Source organism: Lethenteron reissneri, chromosome 42 (assembly GCF_015708825.2).
Source record: "Lethenteron reissneri isolate LAM-NWPU_2019-01 chromosome 42, ASM1570882v1, whole genome shotgun sequence".
NCBI lineage: Eukaryota > Metazoa > Chordata > Hyperoartia > Petromyzontiformes > Petromyzontidae > Lethenteron > Lethenteron reissneri.
In genome coordinates, this window is record NC_083820.1 from 10,742,370 (window position 1) to 10,768,069 (window position 25,700).

At 47.7% G+C, this 25,700-nt stretch overlaps 1 protein-coding gene across 4 annotated transcripts in view; it reads right to left on the reverse strand.

The window, feature by feature from the left end:
* LOC133352952 (regulator of G-protein signaling 20-like) overlaps positions 1–21,492 on the reverse strand; it is a 46,632-nt gene extending 25,140 nt beyond the window's left edge. For all 4 annotated transcript variants that reach the window (XM_061568972.1, XM_061568970.1, XM_061568971.1 and 1 more), the window contains exon 1: positions 20,688–21,492. In XM_061568972.1, coding sequence (XP_061424956.1) covers positions 20,688–21,116 — 429 coding nt within the window. In that variant the 5' untranslated portion in view covers positions 21,117–21,492. The remainder of the gene's footprint in view (positions 1–20,687) is intronic.
* Positions 21,493–25,700: the final 4,208 nt, after the last annotated feature.

The window sequence follows — 25,700 nt, forward strand, 5'->3', positions numbered from 1 at the left end:
TCCTGTCTTGGAAGGAGAGGACTCATTAGAATGATACCATCATGCACTGTGGCTTTCACATCTCTGTGAGCGGTGGCATGGGGTGGCGGGGGCATGTCTGACTAACTGTGGAGAAGAAGGTCCTGCAGCTACGTCCGGCTGCATACAGAATCAGAATATTTATTCGTACTGGAGGAATCCGATTTGCTATAAAACTATTTTTCACAGATGTCCAGTAACATCATCCGCGATGCATAATGAACGTGCGTGTGTGTGCTGCTGGGGAGCGGTAGTGTAGCGGGTAGCGCTACGCTGCGCTATGAACCTGGTCACCCGAGTTCGATTCGCGCTCACAGTCAAAATTAGTGATGATTATCTGAACCGGTCTTGGGCCTTCCCTAGGTCGACTCAACCTCAAATGAGTACCTGGTGCGGTGTGTAAACATCGCCACTGGGGAGACAAAGGTGGCTGGGCGTGGTGCTGGCCACCCACCTCCTCGTGTGCCGTTTTGGCCATCATAGGTGCGACTCGCTAACAGCACTTGCCCCAACAGTCTGTTACAGGCTATACAGGGGATCTTTGTTTTTGTGCTGCTGCTGCTGTCACGCTTGCCCTCGTGGCAATGAAGGTTGACATAGTTAACCAAATTAGTGACAAGAAATATTCGTCAACTCGCCAATGAGTTTTGTTGTTGTTGTGGGTCAACGATGATGACTACGACTGCTTCCCACCAAACATCGCAGCAAGACCGACCGTGATGATGCGAAATTAACGGGTCGAGAATGGAGGCGCAGACCGAGATAATTGAAGAGCGTTGCTAGAGACCTGAGGAATACCACACATGGTCAGTGCCTATATGTGTACTGTGCCTAATAAAAACACATGTGTACTGAGTTCACTGATCTGATAATAATGGGGGGGGGGGGGGGGATTGCATGCCCCTCACACCAATATTTAATGACACACTCTATATGATCGGTAACCTTTCAGCAATGGCTCTTGGTCAAAGCATGCATGAGCTGTGAAGAAGGGCCAATGAACTGTGAAGGGCCACTGTCTGAAACGTTGCCTATTTTTATATATTTTTCATTTAATGCCACAGTGCTATTGACGAATATTTTTTTCAACCGTAATTATGGAGCTTTCGTGACTGCAGGAATTACTCTTTGGTTCTTTCGGTAAAGTCACGTATAAAGATAAAATAATAAATTAAATACTAGCATACGACGTTTCGATTGCAACACAAGCAATCATCATCAGGTATAAATAAAATAGAAACACAAATCTAGTATACTTAGAAATGTAATGTAATACAACAGAGATTCGGATAACATAACAGTCAACACCCTACCTGGTTGATTACGTTCTTCCTGAGAATGCTAAATTGAGAGAAAGATAAAACACAGAACCAGAGACATATAGACAGACATATAAGCAGACAGATATCACAGAGATACATAGAGAGAGACACACATAGGCACACAAATGATTTTTTTTTAATGTAGAATGTTTTTTTGTTTGTTAAATATACTCATGCACCACTGGTATCGCAGCATCTCCAATGAATGTGTTTAATAACTAAGGGTATAGTAGTTGACTGAAAATTTGACTGCTTAAGTAGACGAAACTAAGAAAGCAAAGGAATAAAATCCACAGACTAAGTAATTACTCCACTTCCACGGGTCATGATCGTCTCGACGAAGACTGTGACTAAAATAATAATACTAAAAAAACTAAATGAACACTGATGGCTATAATACTCAGATATGGCTTGGCAGAAACACACGAACACATTTCCCTTCATCTGTTATCGGGTGATAGCTCATTCGGACGAGACCGGTGAAGGAATGGCAGCCACGTGGGCGAACTTGCCTGAAAGGATGACCAGCGCGGAGATTGACCGATGATGATGATGAGATCAGTTCGCGCACTGCCCCGGAGTGAGATGGAATTGTGGCAGCACAGGATCGTGGGGGACAACGGCGGCGGTATGGGGAGTCCATCCAGCAGCGGACAGATGATGGCAGATGATGATGTGCATGTATACATGGGTATACTCCTATGACCAAGTTACCCGAATATGGCCGACCTCATCCGATTTTGGAAGCCCGGATAGTCCTTGGAAGGGTGACCACCACCATGCTGAAGGCAGTGTTTACGTAAAAGTTAATTTTATTTGTTACACGGATTATCCCGTTTAGCCAGCTGACCAGATATTTTTTGTTTACAAGATTCGTGGTGCGTGAACACAGGAACAACAAAACAAAGACAAGAAACATCAATAGTGTAGAGAACGAGTACAGGGTCTTTGAGGAATATTGCACAATTACAAAAAGAGCTACTTAACGGTCATTAACGAAACCCACGCGAATCGCCAAAACGGTGCAAATAAAATTAGAGCACGAGGTGCCAGAAAGAGTTCGGTACAGGTGCAAGTAAGCTCTGTGCGTTCGTCTAAGAGTGCCACAAACACACGAATCGAAAAAGACGGCGCAAACATGTGCGAGCAAGAGGCATCAGCACAAGTGAGAGGTGGAGGTGCAAGTAAGCGCTGTGTTTTGGTTTAATGGGGAAGTAAAGAGGGGGAGTGAAAGGAGGGAACCAGACCGTCGATGAGCGGCAAGGGTATCCAAAAAACGTGGGGCGGCAAAGCAGAAACACTTTTTTTTTAACCAAAGTTTTAACAAATGGAAGTTTCAGCAGGAATAAGGAGGCACTTCTGAGGCTACAGCAGGGAGGAAGAGGAACTAAGTGGTCCCGTGGGTAGTAATTGGCGGACTTGTTCAAGGGGACCTTTAGGATGAAGAGAGCCCAGCTGTGGTCTCTCCCAACATCCACGGGAGATAGATTTGCGTTGACGTACAGGCTGCAGCGATGAGTTCTGTCGGAGTTGGCATCAAGGGCAGAACGGAGAGTTGAGTGACTCGTGCGGCGATGTGCTCCGCCGCCTTCACAAACCAACACTGACCGTCGTGGTGAAGTATGGTCAAATATTTCGATTTAAAGCCTTCGTGACTGCAGGGATTCATCTTCTTGGTTCTTTCGGTAAAGTCACGTAGAAGGGAAATAATAAAATAATAAAAATTAAACATAATAAAATACAATTCTCACGACGTTTCGGCCACAACGCAAGCAGCCGTCCTCAGGTGAAGAACAGGTCTGTCGGAAAGACAGCGTCTGAATGAGCACCACCAGGCTTGGCAGCGTATATTTAAGCTGGGTTGGAGGGGGAAGGGCGCCTTGACAAAGGAATTTGCATATCAAGAGGAATTTAGCATATTTATGGGAAATGCAGATATGGGATTAGTCACTACTTGTGGAATGCGTAGGAGGTGGGGGGGGGTTCAAAGTTCAAAGTCACATGGTCAAATAATTGCGACGGTCCGCGGGCAGTGGATCGATATAAAGGGCACGTGCGTACGTTCACTGGCACGTATCTGACGTGCGACAACAGGGGTGAGATAAGTAGTCAAACTAAAACAAGAGCCAGGGCAACCACATTTGGTTTGACGTCTACTCTGGACACTGACAGCTCCCCCGTGTTGCCTTGCACGCTGCCAATACAATCCTCGTTTGCTGGCCGCAAGTACCCTTACTTAACCAGCAGAGGGGGCAGCCGAGTTCATGGCCTCGTGCGCTTCGTGTTGGTTATCAGCAGATGGTGCTCAAGACACACTGCTCGCATGCAGGGCTAGCACACACGTTGCGGGTTTTGAATAAACGAGAAACGAGCAGTGCCTTCAGAAGCACATCATTGCGAGAAATTCCCCACTTACTGGACTTCATAGAGCTTGTATAGAGCTGTTCCCAATATGAAGAACGTCAGAGTGGCAACAGACAACCATTACAGTTTTACCATGTTTAGTGGTGGTCTCCCTGTCACAGGTTGAGTCACAAACCGCACCTCTCCATAACAAAAACTGCATAACAAAGGCTCAGCCTTTGTTATGCAGTCTATTCTTAGTCTTAAGCCTCACCTTACCATATTAATAATAAGTATGCGGCCCTTGCCCCACCACCTTCTCCAACCATTATATAAACGGAGTGGTAGCTTCTGCAATCTCTCATTTACTTGATACAGCTGTCGTGGCTGTGACGGTTCCACCTGAAGACGGAAGCTTGTGTTGCCTCCGAAACGTCGTGATTTTTATTTTATTTTACTTTTTAATGTTTTTACCTACGTGACAAGCGAGTTTGTTTTCTCAGCATGTGCATCGTTGCGAACTCAGCGAACCATTAGATACCGTTGCTTGGAACTGGCACAAATGAAAAGGTCTCATGATTAGCTGTCGGAACGTTCAGAGATGAGATCACTGTGGTTGGAGAATCATCTTCTTCGTGAGATCTTCCCTTACCCGTAATTGTTTAGACTCCGAGTCTAAATCTCAACTGCTAAAACGAATGTATTTGTTCATACAGCTGGGTTATTACATTTTTGAAGGAATCGGTTGTTGCTTTGATGGCTAGACTACTTGAGTAATGTGAAATTAGTCGGTAACAAAAGTCTGATCATCTCTGTTCCCACGTGTTCCGCTTAACGCGAGGTGATGGGCGGGACTTTACAACTCAATTTGCATAATTATTTACGTCATACTGGGTGTGGCTTGTCGGTGGTTTCCCACCTTCACGAGGAAGGATGTGGGGTCTGGCCGCCATTTTTTTATTTACCACAAATTCATAGCACAGTCGTCGATTGCAACCTCTATTCGATTAACTGATTCATTGTTCCAGTTCTTCGAGACTTAATGCATTCTACAAAAACAATAGATGTACAATTATCTTGCAATGTTGAATTAGAATTACACAAATAGGAACTAGTGTTTGACCACATGGAAGTTAAAGCGCATATGCAAATGATTATACGAAGCCACAGGGCTTTGCGTTCATAAATTCACGTCGCTTCTCTGTGCTCGTGTTTCATGAGCACAATTTGGCACGTTACGTAAACATGCAGTTTGGTAGAGCATCGACAAAACAGACTCAAACCTTGAATAATAGGAAGGCCCACTGATCAGTCTCAGCGATTGAAAAAAGATCCTATCATAGCAGTAATACAACAAGTTTTAAGCCTGGTCCTGCAATGCACATCCACAACAGGAAACTGATACAGCATTGTAACAATACGGTGGCGTACAGACGAGTTGGTAAAATTAGTTTCGGTGACTTATGCTAAACTTTGCTACTAGTTTCACAGATTCGTGAGAAATGAGGAACATTCATTGTGGCTGTGTGCATGTCTGTTTTCCATTTAGCGTAAAGCATCTCCCGTGAGACAGTGAACTCACTGACTGTGTTGAATGGTCGCAATGCTTCTATTCATCAGTTTCCAATGCATGTGGATATGCATTGCACGGGAAAGCTTAACACCTGTTCCTCTATAATGCTGCGTGTTTTCCTAACGCGGATTGGATATAACGCGACGAATATATTAGAGAACACATTTTTTTAATAACACGGATGCGAATTGGACATAACGCGATCGAGCGAACGGAACTCCGTCGCACGCGTAGGAATAAAGTGGTTGTACGGCTGCCTCGGCGTGTCATCGCACAAAGCGGGATGCTGCTGGATACTACTAGATGCTTAGCCTGCATATGCATTTTTCTCATAGCGCGGTGTTCTTCAGGAGCCTAACTACCACGGCGTCACAGGAGAACAGGCTGTACGACTATTACCTCTTTCCCACTGTACAACTCCGAGTCGCACAGGGCCATACCGTGGCTCAGGAGGCACGTCGTTACTAGTTCTCAATAACATATTAGTTTAAATTTCGATTTAAAGCTTTCGTGACTGCAGGGATTCATCTTTTTGGTTCTTTCGGTAATGTCACGTCGAAGGGAAGTAATAAAATAATAAAAATAAAACATAATAAATAATTCTCACGACGTTTCGGCCACAACGCAAGCAGCCGTCCTCAGGTGAAGAACAGGTCTGTCGAGAAGACAGGGTCTGAATGACAACCCCAGGCTTGGAGCGTCTTTTTTAAGCTGGGTTGGAGGGGGGAAGAGCGCCTTGACAAAATAATTTGCATATCAAGAGGAATTTAGCATATATATATATATATAAGCTGGGTTGGAGATGGAAGAAGAGCGCCTTGACAAAAGAATTTGCATATCAGTTTAACGCATATTTTTACCAAAACGAATATTGCCCTATATGAGCTATGTAGGCTCGGTGTCTTTTAATAACAATAAAGCAGGAAAACCGCAATTTCATTTTAGAAAAAAACAGGCGGCTTGGGCTGAATGCGCTTCATGCTGGAATATTACTGCCGCTAATCCTCACCTTGCTCAACGGCCGTGAACGTTTTTGCAAAAAATTAAAACTCTTACAAAAATAAACCAGGTGCCTCTCAGTTGGCATGGCACTTGCTCGCGGGCTGACGATGTGGAGGCAACTCTGCGCACGCAGTGCATGTGTCAAACGGGGCAATTAGTCACATTATGGCAGAGTGAATGCACAGGACATGTGCTGGAGAATGTGATGCAGGGATGCTGCTGCCCTGGAGCCACGGTCAGCGGCAGAGGTCGCATGGTTCGACATCATCTCCCGGCGTGACAGTTGGAATGAATCTTCTTGGTTCTTTCGGTAAAGTCACGTAGAATTGAAATAATAAAATACAGACCTGTTCTCCACCGGAAGACGGCTACTTGCGTTGTGGCCGAAACGTCGTGAGAATTATTTTATTGTTTTATTTTTATAATTTTATTATTTCAATTCTACTTGACTTTACCGAAAGAACCAAGAAGATGAATTCCACATTCCCATGGCGTCTGTGAGTTCTCGTGAGCGGACAGCTCACGGATGATGTTCGTGCGAGAGTGGCCACCCATTGCGTTAATCTACAATGGCGTGATGGACTGCCTTTTGGCGTCATCTGGTCCAACCCATGTGAGACTAGGCTTTAAATCGAAGTTGGAATGAAGACGCGAGGTTCTTAACTTAAAGCACCCTCTGTCGACCCGGCAGTAGTATAAATGGGTGCACCCGCAGTTAGTCGAATGGCTGGTGCTGATCTCGTTCGCGTGATGGAGCATGAACCATCATCACGCGACACTTTGGTCATCCTCGCAGCAGCAGCAGCGGCAGCGGCGGCTTTTGGTTGCTCGCCATCGAACAAAGACGGTCACTGCATCGCGCACTTTCAGATGCGCTTTTGCGGCCATCTGGAACGCTCTTCCTTCGGTTATATGGAAACCTTTTGTAGCAATGCACTTTCAAATATAGACTGAACATTTATTTCTTTAGAACTGCTTTTTTGTGTTTAATTTGTTGTCTTTCCCCTGCAACTCTATTAGCATGGTTGGCTACGTACGGAGCGAAGGAAGTTCAACATACATGCAAAGGATAAAGTGGGTACTCCCACCGTCTGGCTAGTGTAAAAGAGCAGGCCAAATACCCACCTAGAGGGGCTCTAAAAGTTCCTCAGTAGTGGCATCAGCAAGAAGAAATGCTTGCCAATCGTCGTCAACTTTGCTGACGAAAGTAGAATAACACAATTAATTGGTGAATATTTTCGCGACTAATTTCGTGAACGACATTTGCCCGGGTCGTGGCGTGCGGTGTGAACATGTATACATGCTACACGCCTCGATGATCTGAGGCAAACAAACGACTTTTGGCTGGGGGCAATCACTGTTGCTAAGTTTCTGCACATGAGCACCACACTTATTTTTTAAATTAGTCCACCGCTCCTACGGAGCACAACTCTGAGCAGCTATGGCCCCGAGCATTGGTTTCGAGATTCAAAACGTCGCCGCGCGCATTTTAATCTCAGTCACTGTTCCGTGAAATGCATTATTCAAAAGCCTTTTGTTGTTGTTGCAGTAGTTTATACAAAAGTCCAATTTAAAAATGCAATTTTGACCTCGTACGTCGAACATGTAATGTCATCGCCTTCCTCGAGATATACAGAAGGCATATTTGTAACTGAGTTAGCATTGGCCTATTGGACGTGAGGGTGGACTTATGAAACGCTCATTTCGACCCACGTTCGAAGACGCATGGGTGGCGGCAACGTGGCCGCACCCATGAACGCTTTCCTCTTTGGGGACCAAATGCTTCCGTCAGCCGGCAATGCGCCGGCGCAGCAGAGGTAAGAAGGCTGCCACATGAGACTCCTGTGGGTGGGCTACGTGAACCCTTGGGTGGCCTCACAAACGAGGCAGGGAGCCTCGCTGGCGGTCAAACAATCGATAATTATCAAGCTCACTGCTAAACACTGAAGATTGACCCGCGGCCGAGGAATGCGCCCAAATCTTGTCAGATCTCTGACGCTGACCGGAGTCAAGCCCGGATGGTCGTGACCGCTTTTGCGCTAAAGAGAAGTCTACTGAGCGCCGTGGGCAATAGAGGGCAGAGTAGCGAAACCCACTGCTGTTCTGTACTGCACCGTTCACCTTTCAACCGACCTGCACTGAACCCGCGTGGTGACGCGTGGTCAAACGTTCCTCACGGCCCACAAGGTAACGCCCCAACTTGCAGGGTGGGAGCTTGTTCAATTCCGTTCCCGAAGAAGGCTCCTAGCAGGTGGAACGAAACGTCGGATGTTACGCCCGGGCATCATGCGGCGGTAAGATCCGTAAACACATCGAAGAGCCAGAATGAGTTTGTCAATGAATACATTTTTTTGTTGTGCAACAACAATCACTACGTGTTGAAGAACCAACGATACGATTATCATGGGTCTTATATCGTACGATATATCGCGTCATCGCCATATTCCGGTAAGCCTAGAAGTGAAGAATGTCCCCACGCTGTTTCAAGATTACTCATTATAATGGTCCCTTTTCTCTCGCGTCGCATCCCGCAGGGGCTTTCATGCAGAGTCTTGTTTGATGCGTGCCATGGCAGGAGGCTCTGGATTAGAGTGACGGCTGTGATCGGCTTAATATTGATTACATTTCAACTTGGCATGCATAGCTAGGATGCTTTTTCCAACTTAATTAAATGTAGGAGAACCCCTCTTAGCCTCTCATCTTCAGACATATTGGCGTGCGACTTTTCTAAGAAATAACACTTTTAATAAGTGCGTACGATTTGCTATAACATGGTTCTGAAATGCGGTCAATAACAATAACAAAAATGGAACAAAAAATTGAAATGGGTGCATGCTTGGAATCACATTGAGAGAGAGGAAGAAGAACACGTGGATTAGAGAAGGTACACACGTAAAAGGCGTTAGTGCTTGGGCAGAATGGGTTGATGGCCGATGATCAAGAAGAACGACGCAGTGGCTGCTAAGGTACGGAACGCGTCCGAGAGGACATCCACCATGGAGATGGAGGGATGATGTCAGCTCGTATGCAGTTCCTGGGTAGACTATTAACATCACAGGATGGTGAGAGAATCAAGGGAATGTGACTGTGTTGGGTGGTGAAGGGTCTTAATGACACAAATTTGGACAGATCATGACGTGGTCAAACCCAAATATCGATTATGAATCGTAACACTGCGGAAAGATGCACGTTAGACTTCACTGTGTATCGCCCGTGTTGGTGGAAACAGGCATTGGAGGAAGACGTTCATGAGAGTGAAAATGAATTTTCACAAGGGCCAGTGTAGCATCCATCTCCCTCCCTCTGTATGATGCAGGTATTGTTGGTTATTGACGCTGCTGTAGCACGTTGTTGTTGTTGTTGATATGGTGACCTGTCAGTAAATCGTCATCATAATGTCAAGCCAATACCCTGGCGACAGACTCAGCAGCAGTACAATGTGGAGCCCACGACCACAAGGTTGTGAGATCATATCCTGGTTATAACAACGGTTACTTATTTACCCAGAAAACGCATACTGGGTCTGAAGACTTTTTTTTCAGGAAGATCCTGCATTGGGATGTATCGCCAGTACCCATGACAACATTGTCGGTTGTTCTTAGCTGCAGGAGGAAAACCCAGAGGAATCGTTTGTAGAAACAGGGGGAGAAGATTTAAACTCCACGGAGAAAGGCCCCAGCTACAGGAATTAAACCCAGGTCTGTTTTGCTGTGAGGCACAAGCGTTACCACTGCTCCACCCTGCTGCCCCCTGGTCAGGGGTTGACGCAGACAATCAATCATCCAGGATCGATAGACTGAGCTCAACTTTGTGGGTATGTCAACAGTGGGTGTCCGTTTAACACGTAGTAGGCTTTCGCGATCAATATCATCCATAATACAGGTTTATTTTTGTTGTTGGGTGAGATCGCGTAAATATATAAATGTGTCGTTAAAACCGCCACCACCGGACACAGCCAACTAGTAAGGGTTGTCACGTAAACAGAACGTGGCCAATTCGTCACTAGTACAGCACACCGGTTGTGTGTTGGAGAGCCAAGCCACAACATTTACAATCAGAGTACGACGTTTCGCCAGTAATTACAACTAGCTTTATCAGGCGACAGCCAAAGAAAACCTCCCTGTATTATAGTGGGTGTCCGATGGGCAGCCTCACCCCCGCCATACGAACGTGAATTTGTCAACAATGTCTCAGGGATTAATTTTCTAACCGAGTATCCAGAGAGAAAAATTATATTTCACACGGACCGGTGTAACATGCAGCTGGCTGCCGTTCGAAGCGGTATTCCAAGAGGGCCTTTTGAGTGAAGTCGTCGGTGATCAACGCGTGTTCCCTGCTGTTGCGGCACAGGCAATAACGCGTCACTCTCTGAATGACACTTTTGGGACGCACCAAGAACGCATGCGATGCGGTCTCGGATTTCAATCGTGGCCATGCTGGGCAATAAACAGCGGATATGGACTGTGAACACACAATTACAGTGTGCGTTTACCGCTCCCAAACGCGGGCAGTGGCTTTTTATCTGCCTGTCGTTAACATTGCGGGTTTTTATTACAGCCACATTGACTTAGAGGAGCTATTTTAGTCTGCAGTAGGTTAGCAGGTACCTTAAGCCAAATTTAAACACTCACATAAAGCGCAAGGATCGACAGCGACGCGTCTTGCAATGGTGACGTGTCTGGGGACGAGACGTCTGGACCCGTGCACCGGTGTGTGAGGACTTTGTGCAGGAGACGTACAGACTTGGCATCCATCGCTTCTCTCCTTTGTCAATCCCCTGCTGGATGAAGGCCATCATCATGGCCGTACGGCTTTTGGGGGAAAGGCGAGACGTTAACTACCTCGCCTGGTATACAGGAGGTCGTGGGTTCGATCCCGACCCTGACGCATGCGGTATATTTGGAGTTTGCGTGTCTCTCTCTCATCATCATCACGGTGGCGAGGAGATGTTAACTACCTCGCCTGGTATACAGGAGGTCGTGGGTTCGATCCCGACCCTGACGCCTGCGCTATATTTGGAGTTTGCGTGTCTCTCTCTCATCATCATCACGGTGGCTAGGAGATGTTAACTACCTCGCCTGGTGTGCAGGAGGTCGTGGGTCCGATCCCAACCCTGACGCCTGCTGCTATATATTTGGAGTTTGCGTGTCTCTCTCTCATCATCATCACGGTGGCGAGGAGATGTTAACTACCTCGCCTGGTGTGCAGGAGGTCGTGGGTTAGATCCCGACCCTGACGCCTGCTGTATATTTGGAGTTTGCGTGTCTCTCTCTCATCATCATCACGGTGGCGAGGAGATGTTAACTACCTCGCCTGGTATACAGGAGGTCGTGGGTTCGATCCCAACCCTGACGCCTGCTGCTGCTGTATATTTGGAGTTTGCGTGTTCTCTCTCTCATCATCATCACGGTGGCGAGGAGATGTTAACTACCTCGCCTGGTGTGCAGGAGGTCGTGGGTTCGATCCCGACCCTGACGCCTGCTGTATATTTGGAGTTTGCGTGTTTTTCTCTCCCCGTGGTCGTGCGGATTTTTCTCCGGGTCCTCCGATTTGTCCCTTCAACATGCGTTTAGAGTATTCGGTTGCTCTACATTTCCACGTGAAATGCCGCTTCGTTGAGCTATAATTTGTGATAGCCAGGTCGCTTCTGAAAAAGAACTACATAGCTCAGTGGGCTTACTTAGTAATATAAAAAATACGTTATTTAATTTTACCAGACTTGACCACGCTTCTCAGTGAGGCTTGCAAAAGGCGCATGAGTATGAGCGATCGACCACAATTGAGCTCGCCGATGTATTGAATTAATCTGATTAAACGTTAATTGAATTCACTCTGTCGACCAACCACAACAGATATCGTTCATAATTGATGCATAGTGTCTGTATTCCAGTTTAAAATCCGAACAGTGGGCGATTTGCCCCGAGTTTACCGGCCGTCAGGCACGTGCTGCTAATTTAAATTAATGAACGTTGTGGCGTGGTTTTACCAACGTTTATGGCCGCATATGACACTGGGACTTTGGGAAACGTCACGCAGCGAATCACTTTCATTCGTGTCACGCAAGCCAGCTTAAACAAAAGGGAAATTAACCAAACGTGCAGGGTTATTATTGAGCAGGCCACGTGATAATCACAACACGTGTTCATCGCATGTTCTACTGGACATCTGCCAAAAAAAAATCATAGCTCATCGGATTCCTTTAGGATGAATAAAGGTTTTGACTTTGATTCTGTGTGTCACACACACGTTTATAGGGCGAGGGTATGTTAACTTAACGCAAAGGTTTCTTGCGCAGCCAGTAATACTCTGATGCGTAATAAACTTTCGGATGAGGCCACGTAACGAGCTGGCAGAATTTCTTGCCTTAAGGCCCTCCGCCTACCCATCACCGCCAAGCGAATGAATTCGCCATGCGGGTGTGCGATAAAACTGGTCAACAAAAAAAATATGTTTTTCTGGCCTGGACTTTTGCAGCTGTTTTAGACTAGTTTCAGGGTGCTGATTCCAAATCTGATCTCAGATTTGCTCTATCACATCGTTTTTATGCTATCGGCCTACCCCATTTTAATTGATTTTACCCGAAATTAACTCTGTCACTTATGATTAAAAGTTGTTGCGAGTCAGTGACTGCTTTAGTGTTAAAATATGGTGCTGTATTTTTAGGATAGTGTGTTTATAATATAATTTTATGTAGATAGCCACATTTATTTAATATTTTTCTTCTGCAGTTTTTATTGAAAATGCAATATTTGATATCTCAAAAACCTGATGTGATAGACAAAAACTGATACCAGATTTGGAATCAGCACCCCAACATTACCTTAAAACCATTGATAGCGTATGCCAGAAAAAGTGTGTTGACCAGTGATATCATTGTTTCAACTTGCTCATTGTTTCAGCGAGCTGAAGAACGATTCTCACAACCAAATTTAAGATTGTATATCAACTGCGGGGGTAAAGGTGGAGCCCTGCAATTCCTAGCTCAAACCACTGTTGACAGAAGCCCCCCCCCCCCTAAGAGGCAGCTCTAGAGAGAGCCCCATCTCGAGAATATTCCGGCATAATCTCTGGTATGTCACGATGTGCTTGCTAATAAACTAATAATTTGATGTTGCATTCCTAGTGGTGCACATGCACAATCAACGACAACAAAAAACTCAGCACACTCGTCACTAACACTGCCTAAAGAAAAACAAAATGTATAGTCAGCGACGAATATATGTTTATCTTTAGGCAGTGTTGTTGATCAGTGTGTTAAGGTTTGTTGTCGTTGTTAATTGTGTTTGTGCACTACTAGCAATGCAACATCATCAATTTTTTTTTACAGCAAGCACATCGTAGGATGCCGGAGGTTATGCCGTAATTGATTGAACCGTGGGGGCAGTGGTTGGCACACGGTGCTGATTCCCAGTCACACATCTAGCATTGGTGGCGAGTGATACCGGTCCTGGGCACACCCCTTCACCAGCGTGGTAAAGTATGGTCAAACAACCACTATGACTGACACATCTTGGAGAGACTGTCATCCAGAAGTAGATTAAGAAAAGAATTAGTTTTTGTATATCCTGTATTAAAATAACATATAGAACCATAATAAAGGGTTTTTTGTTTGGGTTAGATCGCGTAAAAATATAAATGTGTCGTTAAATTCGCCACCACCCGACAACCAGCTAGTAAGGTTTGTCACGCAAACAAAATGTGCCAATGAGTTACTAGTTGAGCACACCGGTGTGTTGGAGAGTAAAACCCACAGCATTTACAATTTGAGCAGTGCGACGTTTTCGCTGGTGATTGAAACCAGCTCACCAGGCGACAGCGAGAATTGTGAAGAAGTCCTGCTGTTTTGAAAAAACCAATAGATGTTGCAAACAACGTAGTGGTCATTTTATGGAAGACATTATGAAGTGATTCATGTTACTTGGAGTGATTTGGTCAACGGATGAAAGTGGGCTACAGCTCGTGTATGGGGACTTGAGGTTTCAGCGCGGTGTGGTGGCAGTCGTGTCATTTGGAGGCACCTGTATGTCTGTAGAAGGACGTAGAGAAAGTAGATCTCACCCATGCATGGCGGGATTTTGACCAGAACATTATTAGGGAAAAACACAGAGCTGCAGGAGGAATGTATACGTGCGCTTTAAGGCAGTGGGAGATGGCAGTGGGGCACAAGCACAAATGAAACAAGAACGTCATGCAAATGCATGGATGCTGCAATGTCTTTTTTTTTTAACCCAATAAACGTTTGTCCTTGGAAGTAATTAATAAGCAACAACAGAAATGATAGGGCCCGTGCCAGGCGTGCATGGAAGCCTGTGCCCCAGTCACGCGATGAGACAATGGTGGCTCAGATAGCGGCCGTGCCGGGGAGGGCACCGCAAACCCATCGGTCAATGTCACCGGCTCTCTCCCTCTCTCTCTCTCTCAGAATTTGCAGCACAACTTTACACTCAAGTCGAGTTCATATTGGGTGACCCTTCCGAAGCCTTTGTGCCCACCCATTGGAAGCTCCTGTTTCAGACAGAAGAAGAACAGCCGCTGGTTATTTTGTGTTTTCGAATAAACGACTCTTTTAGTCCGTAGGGCATCGTCAATGACGAACACGGCGAGTTATTTGCTTGCGCGCGTTCGTGTGGAGGTTTGGCTGTCGTGACAAAGGTCGGATAACTGGGCGCCGCTTCGAGGGAACACTGCGGGTCTCCTGCTTGCCGTGTCGTATTCATACGCCAGGCATGGCAAGTGTGCAAATTCAGTAACGGTGATAGGCCTATCTCCCACAGCAATGGCCTTGCACCGGGAATGTCTTTTGTATCGCCTCCGCCACGCTCTCCAGCCGTAAGTAGTTCTGACATCGGCGCAGGAGATGCTGCACATTTGAAGTGCATTACATTTTCGCGTCGCCATGGTGACACATCTATTCACGCGCGTGGGTATGGAGGTGATACAGTGTGTGCCGAAGGGAACCGCGTGACAACAAGCATCCCACACACCCTCTGTTGCTGCTCCAAGGTTATTGATGGTGGCCATACATGTGTACGTACATTTTTTTTGTCAATTCAGTGCCCGAGGTGGAGGGCCTTCCCCATGCCTTGTGGCCGTGCAAGGAATATTTGGCCATACTTCGCCACGCTGGGCAGTGTGGGTAGGTGAACGTTTCAGGACATGCACTGCCCCTCCACAGTGGTCACCTATCCAAGTACTGTCCACACTTAAATCTGTTTCCCTCCCTGCAATGTCCTGTAATTGCCGCCACTGATGGCGGTCTTGCGCCATGGTTATCCTTGTTAAGAGCTGTTCGGCTCAGGCTCAATGGGGCCTTGACAGCTGAAATAAGCTCGCACTCGTTACGCACAAAGTGCTTGCTACGAATGGACCACAATACCTTGCTGATCTCGTCAAGGAGCAGAAAGCATCACACGAACTCCGGTCATCCTCACAGCAGCAACTTTTGGCTAGCCATCGAACAAAGGCGGTCACTACATTGCGCGCTTTCAGACGAGCTTCTGCAGAGTCTGGAACGCTCTTCCATCCGATATTCGGAGGCCACCGAAGCTATGCACTTTGAAATCTAAATTGGAAACTCATTAGAATTTTTTGTGTGTTTTGTGTTGTTGTCCTTTCCCCGCACCTCCGATTAGCACGGTTGGCTGTGAGAAAAAAAGTTCACCGTGCAAGTCACACAAAGTCTGAGTGTGAGCTTGCGAGATCTATTGAGATGGCGCATTCCCAGTGATGTTGTCGCAGGCGACAAAAACATTCCAAAATTAAACTACTACGAATAAAAATAATAATCAATGATGACATCATAGCCCCTTGTCTGTCCATTGCTCTATAAAGACGTGATGTCAATCGTGGCGGTTGTTTGACCATACTTCACCACGCTGGTCAGTGCGATGTGATGAAGGGAGGGGCGGGAGGCAGGATCGTCTCAGATATTATTCGCGACTGCACGTATGTTGAACTTTTTTCGCACCGTACGTAACCGATCGTGCTAATCGGAGGTGCGTCTGGTGTGGGCCGGAGCCAGAAATCACACAGGTCACCAGATTCATCGGACCGTACTGGTCCGCGAGCCACTGTGCCACCCCTCAAAGCCCGTTGCAATATCAACTGTAACATTTTCTTGGTTCTTTCGGTAAAATCACGTAGAATGGAAATAATAAAAGAATACAAATAAAACATAACAAAATATTTTATCTTAAATCATAAAATAAGAAAAATAAAACCTAATAAAATATTTTATTTTATTATGTATCTTTTTATTATGACTTTACCGAAAGAACCAAGCAGATGAATCCCTGCAGTCACGAAAGCTTTAAATCGAAATTTAACTGTAACATTACAAAGCGAGGAGTTATAAATAAATTGAACTCGACACGAGGAAACAGACAATCACGTTTAAGCATGATAAAAAAAAAACTCTTACAAAACCAGTAATGTGTGTATACACCACTCCCCTCAACGAACTGTCGTGCTTACAGGCGTTAAACCGAATAGATACAATAAATACATTGATATTCATCGTTTGATCTCGGTCTAATCCAAGTTTAAACGCGTTTATGCATTCGCCCCTGCCCGTCCGTGAGCTAGATTTGATGCGTGCACCATGAGCCTTAAGAATAAAGTGTTATTCGACGAATCAATACGTGGATAAAAAGCAATTGTGCCGTGCCACTGTTATCAACTCTTATTGTTGTTTTGCGTATTATTGCACGCGTGTGTTTTCCATGACATTCCGTACATGTCAAGTCTCAAGGACTGTTACCCTTGAGACACGCCGTTTTTTTTCTTTCACAATTCAACGTCTCACGGCCGTGCAATGAATGCTCACGTGTTGTTGTTGTTGTTTACTTGAGAATAACCCACTCCAGCCCTGCCTTTTGCAGCGCACTGTCAGCTGCTGCCCGTGTTTGATCAAGTCCTGCACGAAGGGCAGCTCGACAAGTGAAATTCATCACAAATACCCAAGGCTATTACAAAACCATTGTTTCATTCACTATGCGGGTGTTCATCAGGCATATTCTTAGGTTTTTTCGGTAAAGTCACGTAGGTAAAAAATAAAAAGTAATAAAAGTAAAATAAAAATCACGACGTTTCGAAGGCAACACAAGCTTCCGTCTTCAGGTGGATCCGTCACAGCACGATAGCTGTATCAAGTGCTGCAGTTGCTGATAGCTGTATCACGATAGCTGTACCAAGTGCTTCAGTTGCTGATAGCTGTATCACGATAGCTGTACCAAGTGCTTCAGTTGCTGATAGCTGTATCACGATAGCTGTACCAAGTGCTTCAGTTGCTGATAGCTGTATCACGATAGCTGTACCAAGTGCTTCAGTTGCTGATAGCTGTATCACGATAGCTGTACCAAGTGCTTCAGTTGCTGATAGCTGTATCACTTGATACAGCTATCGTGCTGTGACGATTCCACCTGAAGACGGAAGCTTGTGTTGCCTCCGAAACGTCGTGATTTTTATTTTATTTTTATTTGACTTTATATTAATTTTAATTTTTTACCTACGTGACTTTACCGAAGGAAAAAACCTAAGAATATGAATCCTTGCAGTCACGAAAGCTTCAAATCTAGAGTTCATCAGGCAGTTTAGTACATTCGTCTATTGCAGCTGCTATGCAAACATATTTTGTAAGCCCCACTCCCGCCTCTCTTCTCTAAAAGTAGGCGCCCTTGTTACGTAACAGCTTTTCACCTGAACGATAAAACTAAATATTTGTTTTTAAATATAAAAAGTTACATTTCTGTGCCTTAGATTATTGGGGGTTCTCTCACTTTCTTGGGGGGGGGGGGGGAGGAGGGAGGAGGAGGGGTCCCCAAGGGTTTTCAATGGGGGGGGGGGGGGTGGTGGAGAGGTGATCGCTGATTTGAACTCTGTGGGGTCGCCACTCATGAACCGTGCTCATCGGTTTCATTCACGCCGCCGTCGACTCGTGTTGAACATCACCTCGCGACAGATATCTCTCAGCAGGGTAACTCTACGTTCGCAGCAAGGCGTTCATTGATTTTGGGCGGACGTCGTCGTAGGCGTGGGGGTTGTAAACTGTAGAGGATTGCTTAGGTCAAAGTTCACAGTTACTGAGTAGCGAGTTATGTGTGCGATGTGCCCCCCTCACCCCCAACCCACCACCCCTCCCCCCCTCTCTCCCCACGAGCTGTGATGAAGGCCCCCTTGTTGCTTCGGTCAACATCACGGCTGAAATTTGCATCAGCGTGGGGAGAGTATTCGTCTAACAGTGAATTGACCACGGCTGTTGGTGAGGCATTGTTATTGCTGCTGGGACCCGGCGTGGTGAAGGGGCCACACGGTGGCTAGGAGATGTTAACTACCTCGCCTGGTATACAGGAGGTCATGGTTTCGATCCCGACCCTGACGTCTGCTGCATATTTGGAGTTTGCATGCCTCTCTCTCTCATCATTATCACGGTGGCTAGGAGATGTTAACTACCTCACCTGGTCTACAGGAGGTCGTGGTTTCGATCCCGACCCTGACGCCTGCTGCATATTAGGAGTTTGCAGGCCTCTCTCTCTCATCATCATCACGGTGGCTAGGAGATGTTAACTACCTCGCCTGGTCTGCAGGAGGTCGTGGGTTCGATCCCGACCCTGACGCCTGCTGCATATTTGGAGTTTGTGGGCCTCTCTCTCTCTCATCATCATCACGGTGGCTAGGAGATGTTAACTACCTCGTCTGATGTACAGGAGGTCGTGGGTTCGATCCCGACCCTGACGCCTGCTGCATATTTGGAGTTTGCGTGTCTCTCTCTCATCACCATCACGGTGGCTATGAGATGTTAACTACCTCGCCTGGTACACAGGAGGTCGTGGGTTCGATCCCGACCCTGACGCCTGCTGCATATTTGCAGTTTGCGTCTCTCTCTCTCCCCGTGTCGTGTGGATTTTTCTCCGGGTCCTCCGGTTTTTCCCTCCACATTTAGAAACGTGCGTTCAGAGTATTTGGCTGCTTTCCATTTCCACACGATAAGCCAACTTCGTTGAGCTGCCATTTGTGGCCAGGTCGCTTCTGAAAAAATATCTACGTAGCTCGGTGGGCCTCCTTACCTGGTCAAATAAAAATAGTTTAGTTTTAAGTATGGTCAAACAATCCAATGGCTGACACGGTTGGGGAGGCAGTGGTTTGACACGGGGCTGTAAATGTATTATCGTCTCGCTGTGTGTGCGGTGGTAACACGTCCGAGTCTTTTGAGAACGCTCAGAATTCGCTGCTCGTTGCAAAGATAAAGATGAGTTTGGGAAAGGTCGCGTTTGACCAGTGGCGTTAGTATTTATTGTCTGTGTTTGCCCTCTCAGTAAAGTTGGGTCAAATAAAATTTACGGTAGTGCTATAATTATGCACACTTTAAGTAACAAAAAGGATCAGTGCACGTTCAAAAACATTAGAAAGTCTTCTCATTGTGCCACTACATATTGGCCACTCACAAATTTACGCGGTTCTGAAAACAAAGGCAAAGATTCCTGTATAGCCGACACAGACTGGATGGCAAAGTGCTGTTAGCGACCTATCCTGGCCATGCCACCTCCTCGTGTGCCATGCCAGCCTTTATGAAGTGCTCTGAAGCACACTACACCGACACCAGCTGCCATTCGCCACAAAGTTACGGTCACGTCGCCAAACCATTTGTGCCAGGCTAGGTGCAACTTACGGCCACGTGCGCTGTGGAAGGCTCGCCAACAGGAGGTCATGTATTAAGAGCAGACTAGCTGAGCTGACTGGAAGGTGCACCAACTGTGCTCTGCATCGTTGTGCGAGTCTCTCTCCTGCCCTCCCGTCGTTGTTGGAGGGCGACTGCCCCCACCTGCCCAGCAGCGTCCTTCACGAGCCTCCTCAACAGAAGCCGAACTTGACACCGCTGTTGCCAAGTCATCTACAAGTCCGATCAGCTTCACATCTTCCCGTACCACATCCGTCCACCGGCTTTCGACACCTTACCGCGCCCCCTTAGCTCCCTCTATCCAGCGAAACAGAAGCGGCTTAGCGTGCATCTGGAACACTCAACAAAGGCAAAGATTCCCCGTATAGCCTTAACATACTGTTGGGGCAAGTGCGGTTAGCGAGCACCGATGAAGGCCGGCACGGCACACGAGGGGGTTGGTGGCCAGCACCACGCCCGACCGCCTTTGTCTCCCCAGTGGCGATGTTGACCACACACCGCACCAGCTACTCATTTGAGGCTGAGTCGACCAAGGGGAGGCCCAGGACCGGTTCAGATAATCGTCACCGGTTGGCGCTAACCGCTACACCACCGCTCCCCTGAACAAAGACACAGGTCCCCCGTATAGCCTTATCAGACTGTCGGGGGCAAGCGCTGTTAGCGAGTGCCTATGAAGGCCGGCACGGCGCACGCAGACAAACCACTCTCAGTGCTCTGGCCGACCACGAAGTTCGCCACTCAGCGACCGTCGTACCAGGGCATGAAGGGGACGGCTCTCTGGCAGAATGGACACTTCGATCTCCTCCTGCCGTGGCACGGGTCTGAGCCACCACCTGGGCCACCAGCCTTGCGTGGGGGCTCCCTCCTGGCGCTGGTTGTTGTCGTCTTGGTGGTGATGGTGGTGGTGGTGTTGGTCCCAGCGTGGCAGGAACGATGCCCGGGTGCAATGGTCCTGCGGCGTGCCGGGCCGCGAGTTTTGCTGCGTCCCGCACACGGACTCCATGTCGCCCTCCTGCCAGCCGATGTACACCGCGCTCGCGTCTTCTACTCGCATTTTCCTCGATGACCCTAGCCTGGCACCGCCGCCACCCGTGCTGCAATCGGCCCCTCCCTGCCGAGCGAAGCGTCCGCGGCCGCACGCTTTGGAAGGAAGTGTCGGCAGACTGCAGCAGAGTTTGGCCATAGGTCAAGAATTCGGTGACAGCTTCAAGCCAAGGTCTATCTCTGCACCAAGCCTCAGCCGCTACTTCTTCTTCTTCACCCTTTTACTGAGCGCACTCAAGTCTGCGGGTTCACGCAACGACGAAAGTTGTGTCAACAAACACTGTCGCGAACTTGGCTTCGGTCGGAGGCGAGGGGAGGGGGATTAACGGCTGGGTTAATATTTCTCCCATTCTCGTGAAGAGCACCCCAGATTGCGTGTTTTCCCTCGCCCACCTTCTCCTTCGATGCGTTTTCCTCCCCCCACGAAATGCCAAGGCCGCCGTGCGTCTGCGAAGACTGCGACGGTCACCCCCAGGCAAATGCCGCACCGGTCCACCCCGCTTTGAATCGGCCAAACTCAGAGGTCCCCCCCCCCCCCTTTATGTCGAGTCAAAAAGTTTAATCCGCAAGCCGTACAGTTCGCGCTCTCTCCTCCCTCTCTGTTTCTCTGCCGGTGACATGCGCGTCTAGGAGGGGGGCGTCAGACCAGTCGGGCGGGGTGGGTGGCGACGGCGTGGGATTATGTTTATTGCCATCCTTGCCACGACGTGGCACTCGGACGGAGCTCGTGAGATCGCTGTTCATACGCAGGGCTGTGTGCTGCGAAACCGAGGGGAAGGGGAAACAGATGTCTGGTTACAACCGAGTGCTTGTCGTGGCTAATGGCCCTTTGCGCAACACATTTTGAACGTGGCGGGCGGGGAACACAACAGATGAAGGTTTTTTATTATTATTTCAAGCGGACTTTGCATGCTATGTGTGGCTACTCAGCAACGGCATGCCGTACACGGTTAATAAGTACATCATAAGCGAAATGCGATTGCTTGCTTTCGCAATAGCGAATCGGTCGTCTCGCTTGCGTTTGTCGTCGCGACCGACGTATCAGAGACCCAAACCCACCTCCGCCAAATGCAAGCCTTCGTCAGAGCAGCGAGGGCTTCGTTTCTAATGACGATGGCATCGAACACTCGCTCGTTTGATTAGAATGTTCGCTATCAAAGCATGAATACATTCATGCTGAGATTGTGTTGTTGTTGTTGTTTCTGCACCGAACGGGCGTGCAACACGTGGCGTGTTGCGACGTGCTCACAGGGGCCGTCCATAAATGACGTCACGCGATTTTGGACGATTTTTGACCCCCCCCCCCTCGTCACACGGCGTCACAAAAAGTCAGACCCCCCCTCAAATATGACGTCACAAAGCTCTGCCCCACCCCCAAATAAAACACGATTCAAATCGCTTTAAACTATTGTCCTTGTAGTGCGTATTTAATGTGGCGCTGCACTCTGATGTTGTAGGGGAAAACATTTATTAAAAGTATATTTAATTAAGTAGAACGTGTTGTCTATATTTATTTAAAGTTGCGCATTTTGATGTGACGTCACATTTCTCAAACCCCCCCCCCCCCCTCGTCACACATCGTCACAAATGTCTGACCCCCCCCCTAGGCGCCCTAGGCGCGTGACGTCATTTATGGACGGCCCCACACGCATCCTCTAGAGTCATCCGGACCGCGCGACGATTGCGCCGCTAAGAGTGTCAAAGGCGGTGCGAACGTGAAGATTGAGTCGTTCCTTGCTCCACCAGCTTCCATGTCGCTTCGTAGTCCGGCGCTCGCAGTTTCGTGGCCTGGCGTTCTCTCTCCCCACCCACTCCACACGACCATCTTCTCCTTCCACCCTTGTTTTTGTGTGTGTGCGTGGTCCGAAGGCTGTTTGTTACATTCACACAACCGGCGTCAAACGGAAAAAAATGCTCAATTTTGATCGTTGAGTTGGACCAATTCCGAACAAAATGAGGGTTGTTTTGTCGTGCGGGTAGCCAGGCGCGGTCATTAATTTGCAAGCGAGCAGGCTGCGGAATTCACAGGCCCTGAGCCCGTTGCCAGGATACCCTGCTGGCTGATGCCTCGTATCCACGAACACTGGGACATTGCAGTCCAATGATAACGTTACCTCCAAGCTAATGCAATGAATGAGATGGAATGGACAACAAAAGAGCAAACAGGATGCGCATTGCAAACGAGATGGCACAAATCATGCAAACAGCATCAAAAGCAACATCACTTCTTTAACGTTTACCTCCCCCCCCCAGATTGTGGGAATCTATCGAATTGTTTGAGGGGTGCATTGTTACAAATGTAGGTATTAACGCGTACTTCGTTATCTACAACTAAATCTAGGATCGACATTTAAAAAAAATATGTATTTTGCTCTGGATTCCGAATTCTCCTTGTGACTCCTATCCGTCATAATAACAACAACTTTGTTTTCCAGGAAAGCCACACGGAGTCTCAAGACCCTTTCAAAATCGTCTTGCTACGTGGGCCTGTTTCCCATACAGCAAGGGCATTGGAGGAACCGGAGAACCCCGAAGTAAACCCCAGGCAGAACAGGGCGAGAGAGAACGCTCAAAACCCCACGCAGAAGGGTGCCCGTGTCAGGAATCGAACCGGGGCCCTTCTTTATGTGAGGCCACCCTGTAAAAAAAAAAAAGTTTAATTACTCGAGTAGCAAATAAACAAGACTGTGGTAAAACAGTTTGGTTTGAAAAACGCCCAATGCTTGTCCAAGTTTGTGACGAAGTCGTGTGTCAGATATATATCTGACATCTGCTGGGCTGATAATTTTCATATGATGCAAGCGTGACCTTTATTCATGTGAACATTAAGCTGGCTTGGCTGCTGCTATAAACAAACGTATTACTTATGAAGCAGTTAATTTTTACTACTATAATTTATGTTGCGAACAGTAAGCCAGTAGTTCGATCCGGTTGTCTTTTTTTAGTGTGTGCGTATGAAGCAGCCCAAGAGGAAAATGTTGGGAACAGATAATGCTGCACGCGTGTTTTTTTACCCGAAGCTTTATGGAACGACGACTTCCATTATGTTGGACACGCTAGGAAATGCCGGACGACGCAGAGGTCAGACAGAGGTGCTCGCACATCCCACTTTGCCGCTGCACCACGAGCACTTTGCGTGAGGATGGACCGTGGCATCGGAGCTTTTAATCAAAATCCAAGATGCGGACAGACAAAGCAGTGGGAAGGAGATATTGTGTCGCGCTGGGGGAAAAAAAGGCACTCCAACGCTGCACTGCTATTAAACCACAAATGTCCCAAGCGACAATAGCGACGACGTTCTACCTCGTGTACGGAGTTATTGTGCGTATTTATGCCAGTGGAGTCGCTAGCTGGAGCGATGACCCGCCGTTGGGTTAGTGCGTCGGCCGCTCGTTGCAACAGGGGTCCGCGGCTCGAACCCAGCGGCTGCCCTGATGAATGCTGCGCTTGCAAGCAGCCATACGTGGGCGAACGTTCAAGAGCCCGTGGCGTCACGAGAAAGAGAACGGGGCCGCGTGCCCCGGCGTGGTGCTCCAGCGTTGCCAAATCTGACAAAAATTCCATGAGAATTACCCAACTGGGTAAAACCACACGTCGACATCGCCCCCTACGGGCGCACTATCCTTTGTACGCGAAACATAGCTGCAACAATAGCTTGCGCTATCATAATTGAGCGAATACCATCATTGTTATTATATTTCGATTTAAAGCTTTCGTGACTGCAGGGATTCATCTTCTTGGTTCTTTCGGTAAAGTCACGTAGAATGGAAACAAAAAAGTTTTATTTTTATTATTTCCATTCTATGTGACTTTAACCGAAAGAACCAAGAAGATGTTATATTATTATTGAGTGCGCACGTGTTGCAACTGCACGGGGCCCCATGGCCCAGAGTGGCTGCATGCTCCGTAGCTAGGCCAGGTTTGAGGTTTGAGTGCACGACAACCGTGCAAGCTCTGTGTGTGTGTGTGATGGCGCTGTTGGTGTGTGAGCGTGGGTGTGTGCACTGCGCCACAAACCCGGCAACCCGAGTTTAATCCCCGCTCATGGCCATCAACACCAGTCCTGCGCCTCCCCTAGGTCCAAAGGACCCTCAGATATGTCCCTGATGCGATGTGCAAACATCACTAGGGAGACAAAGGTGGTCGGACGTGGTGCTGACCACCTACCTCGTCATACACGTGTGCCATGCTGGCCTTCGTAGGTGCTCGCTAAAAGCATTGTTCCAACAGTGTTTAGTTTGTTGTCCTTCCCCCGCACCTCCGATGACCATGGTTGGCTACGTACGGTGCTAAAGAAGTTCAGCATACATACACACACACCTACAACCGGTCAGGCACAGTGCCTAAAAACTTTAAAACACGGGACCACAGCACGAAAGTCCAAGTTCACATATGGCTCCACAGTGGCACCCCGCAAGCAAGACCGACACCCGTGGGCACGCTTTAGATTAGAGCCAGCAGCCGCGTGTGTTTCTGGGCCTTTTCCTTCGTTTAAAAGTAGGTCGACATTGACCGCTTTTTTGTGTGCCCGTGCGTTTTCTCTAAACGAGCGCCGTTCGCTAATGCTGGTGCGAGCACGTTGAGCCATTTGCCGTAACGCCGGGGGCATTAGCTGGGCCCTAACGCGCCTCCCCGCGACATTTCTACACGAGTCTAAATCCTCGATAATCCTTGCCAATCAACCGGAACGCTAGCATCATCACATCAGCGTCCGTGGTAATAA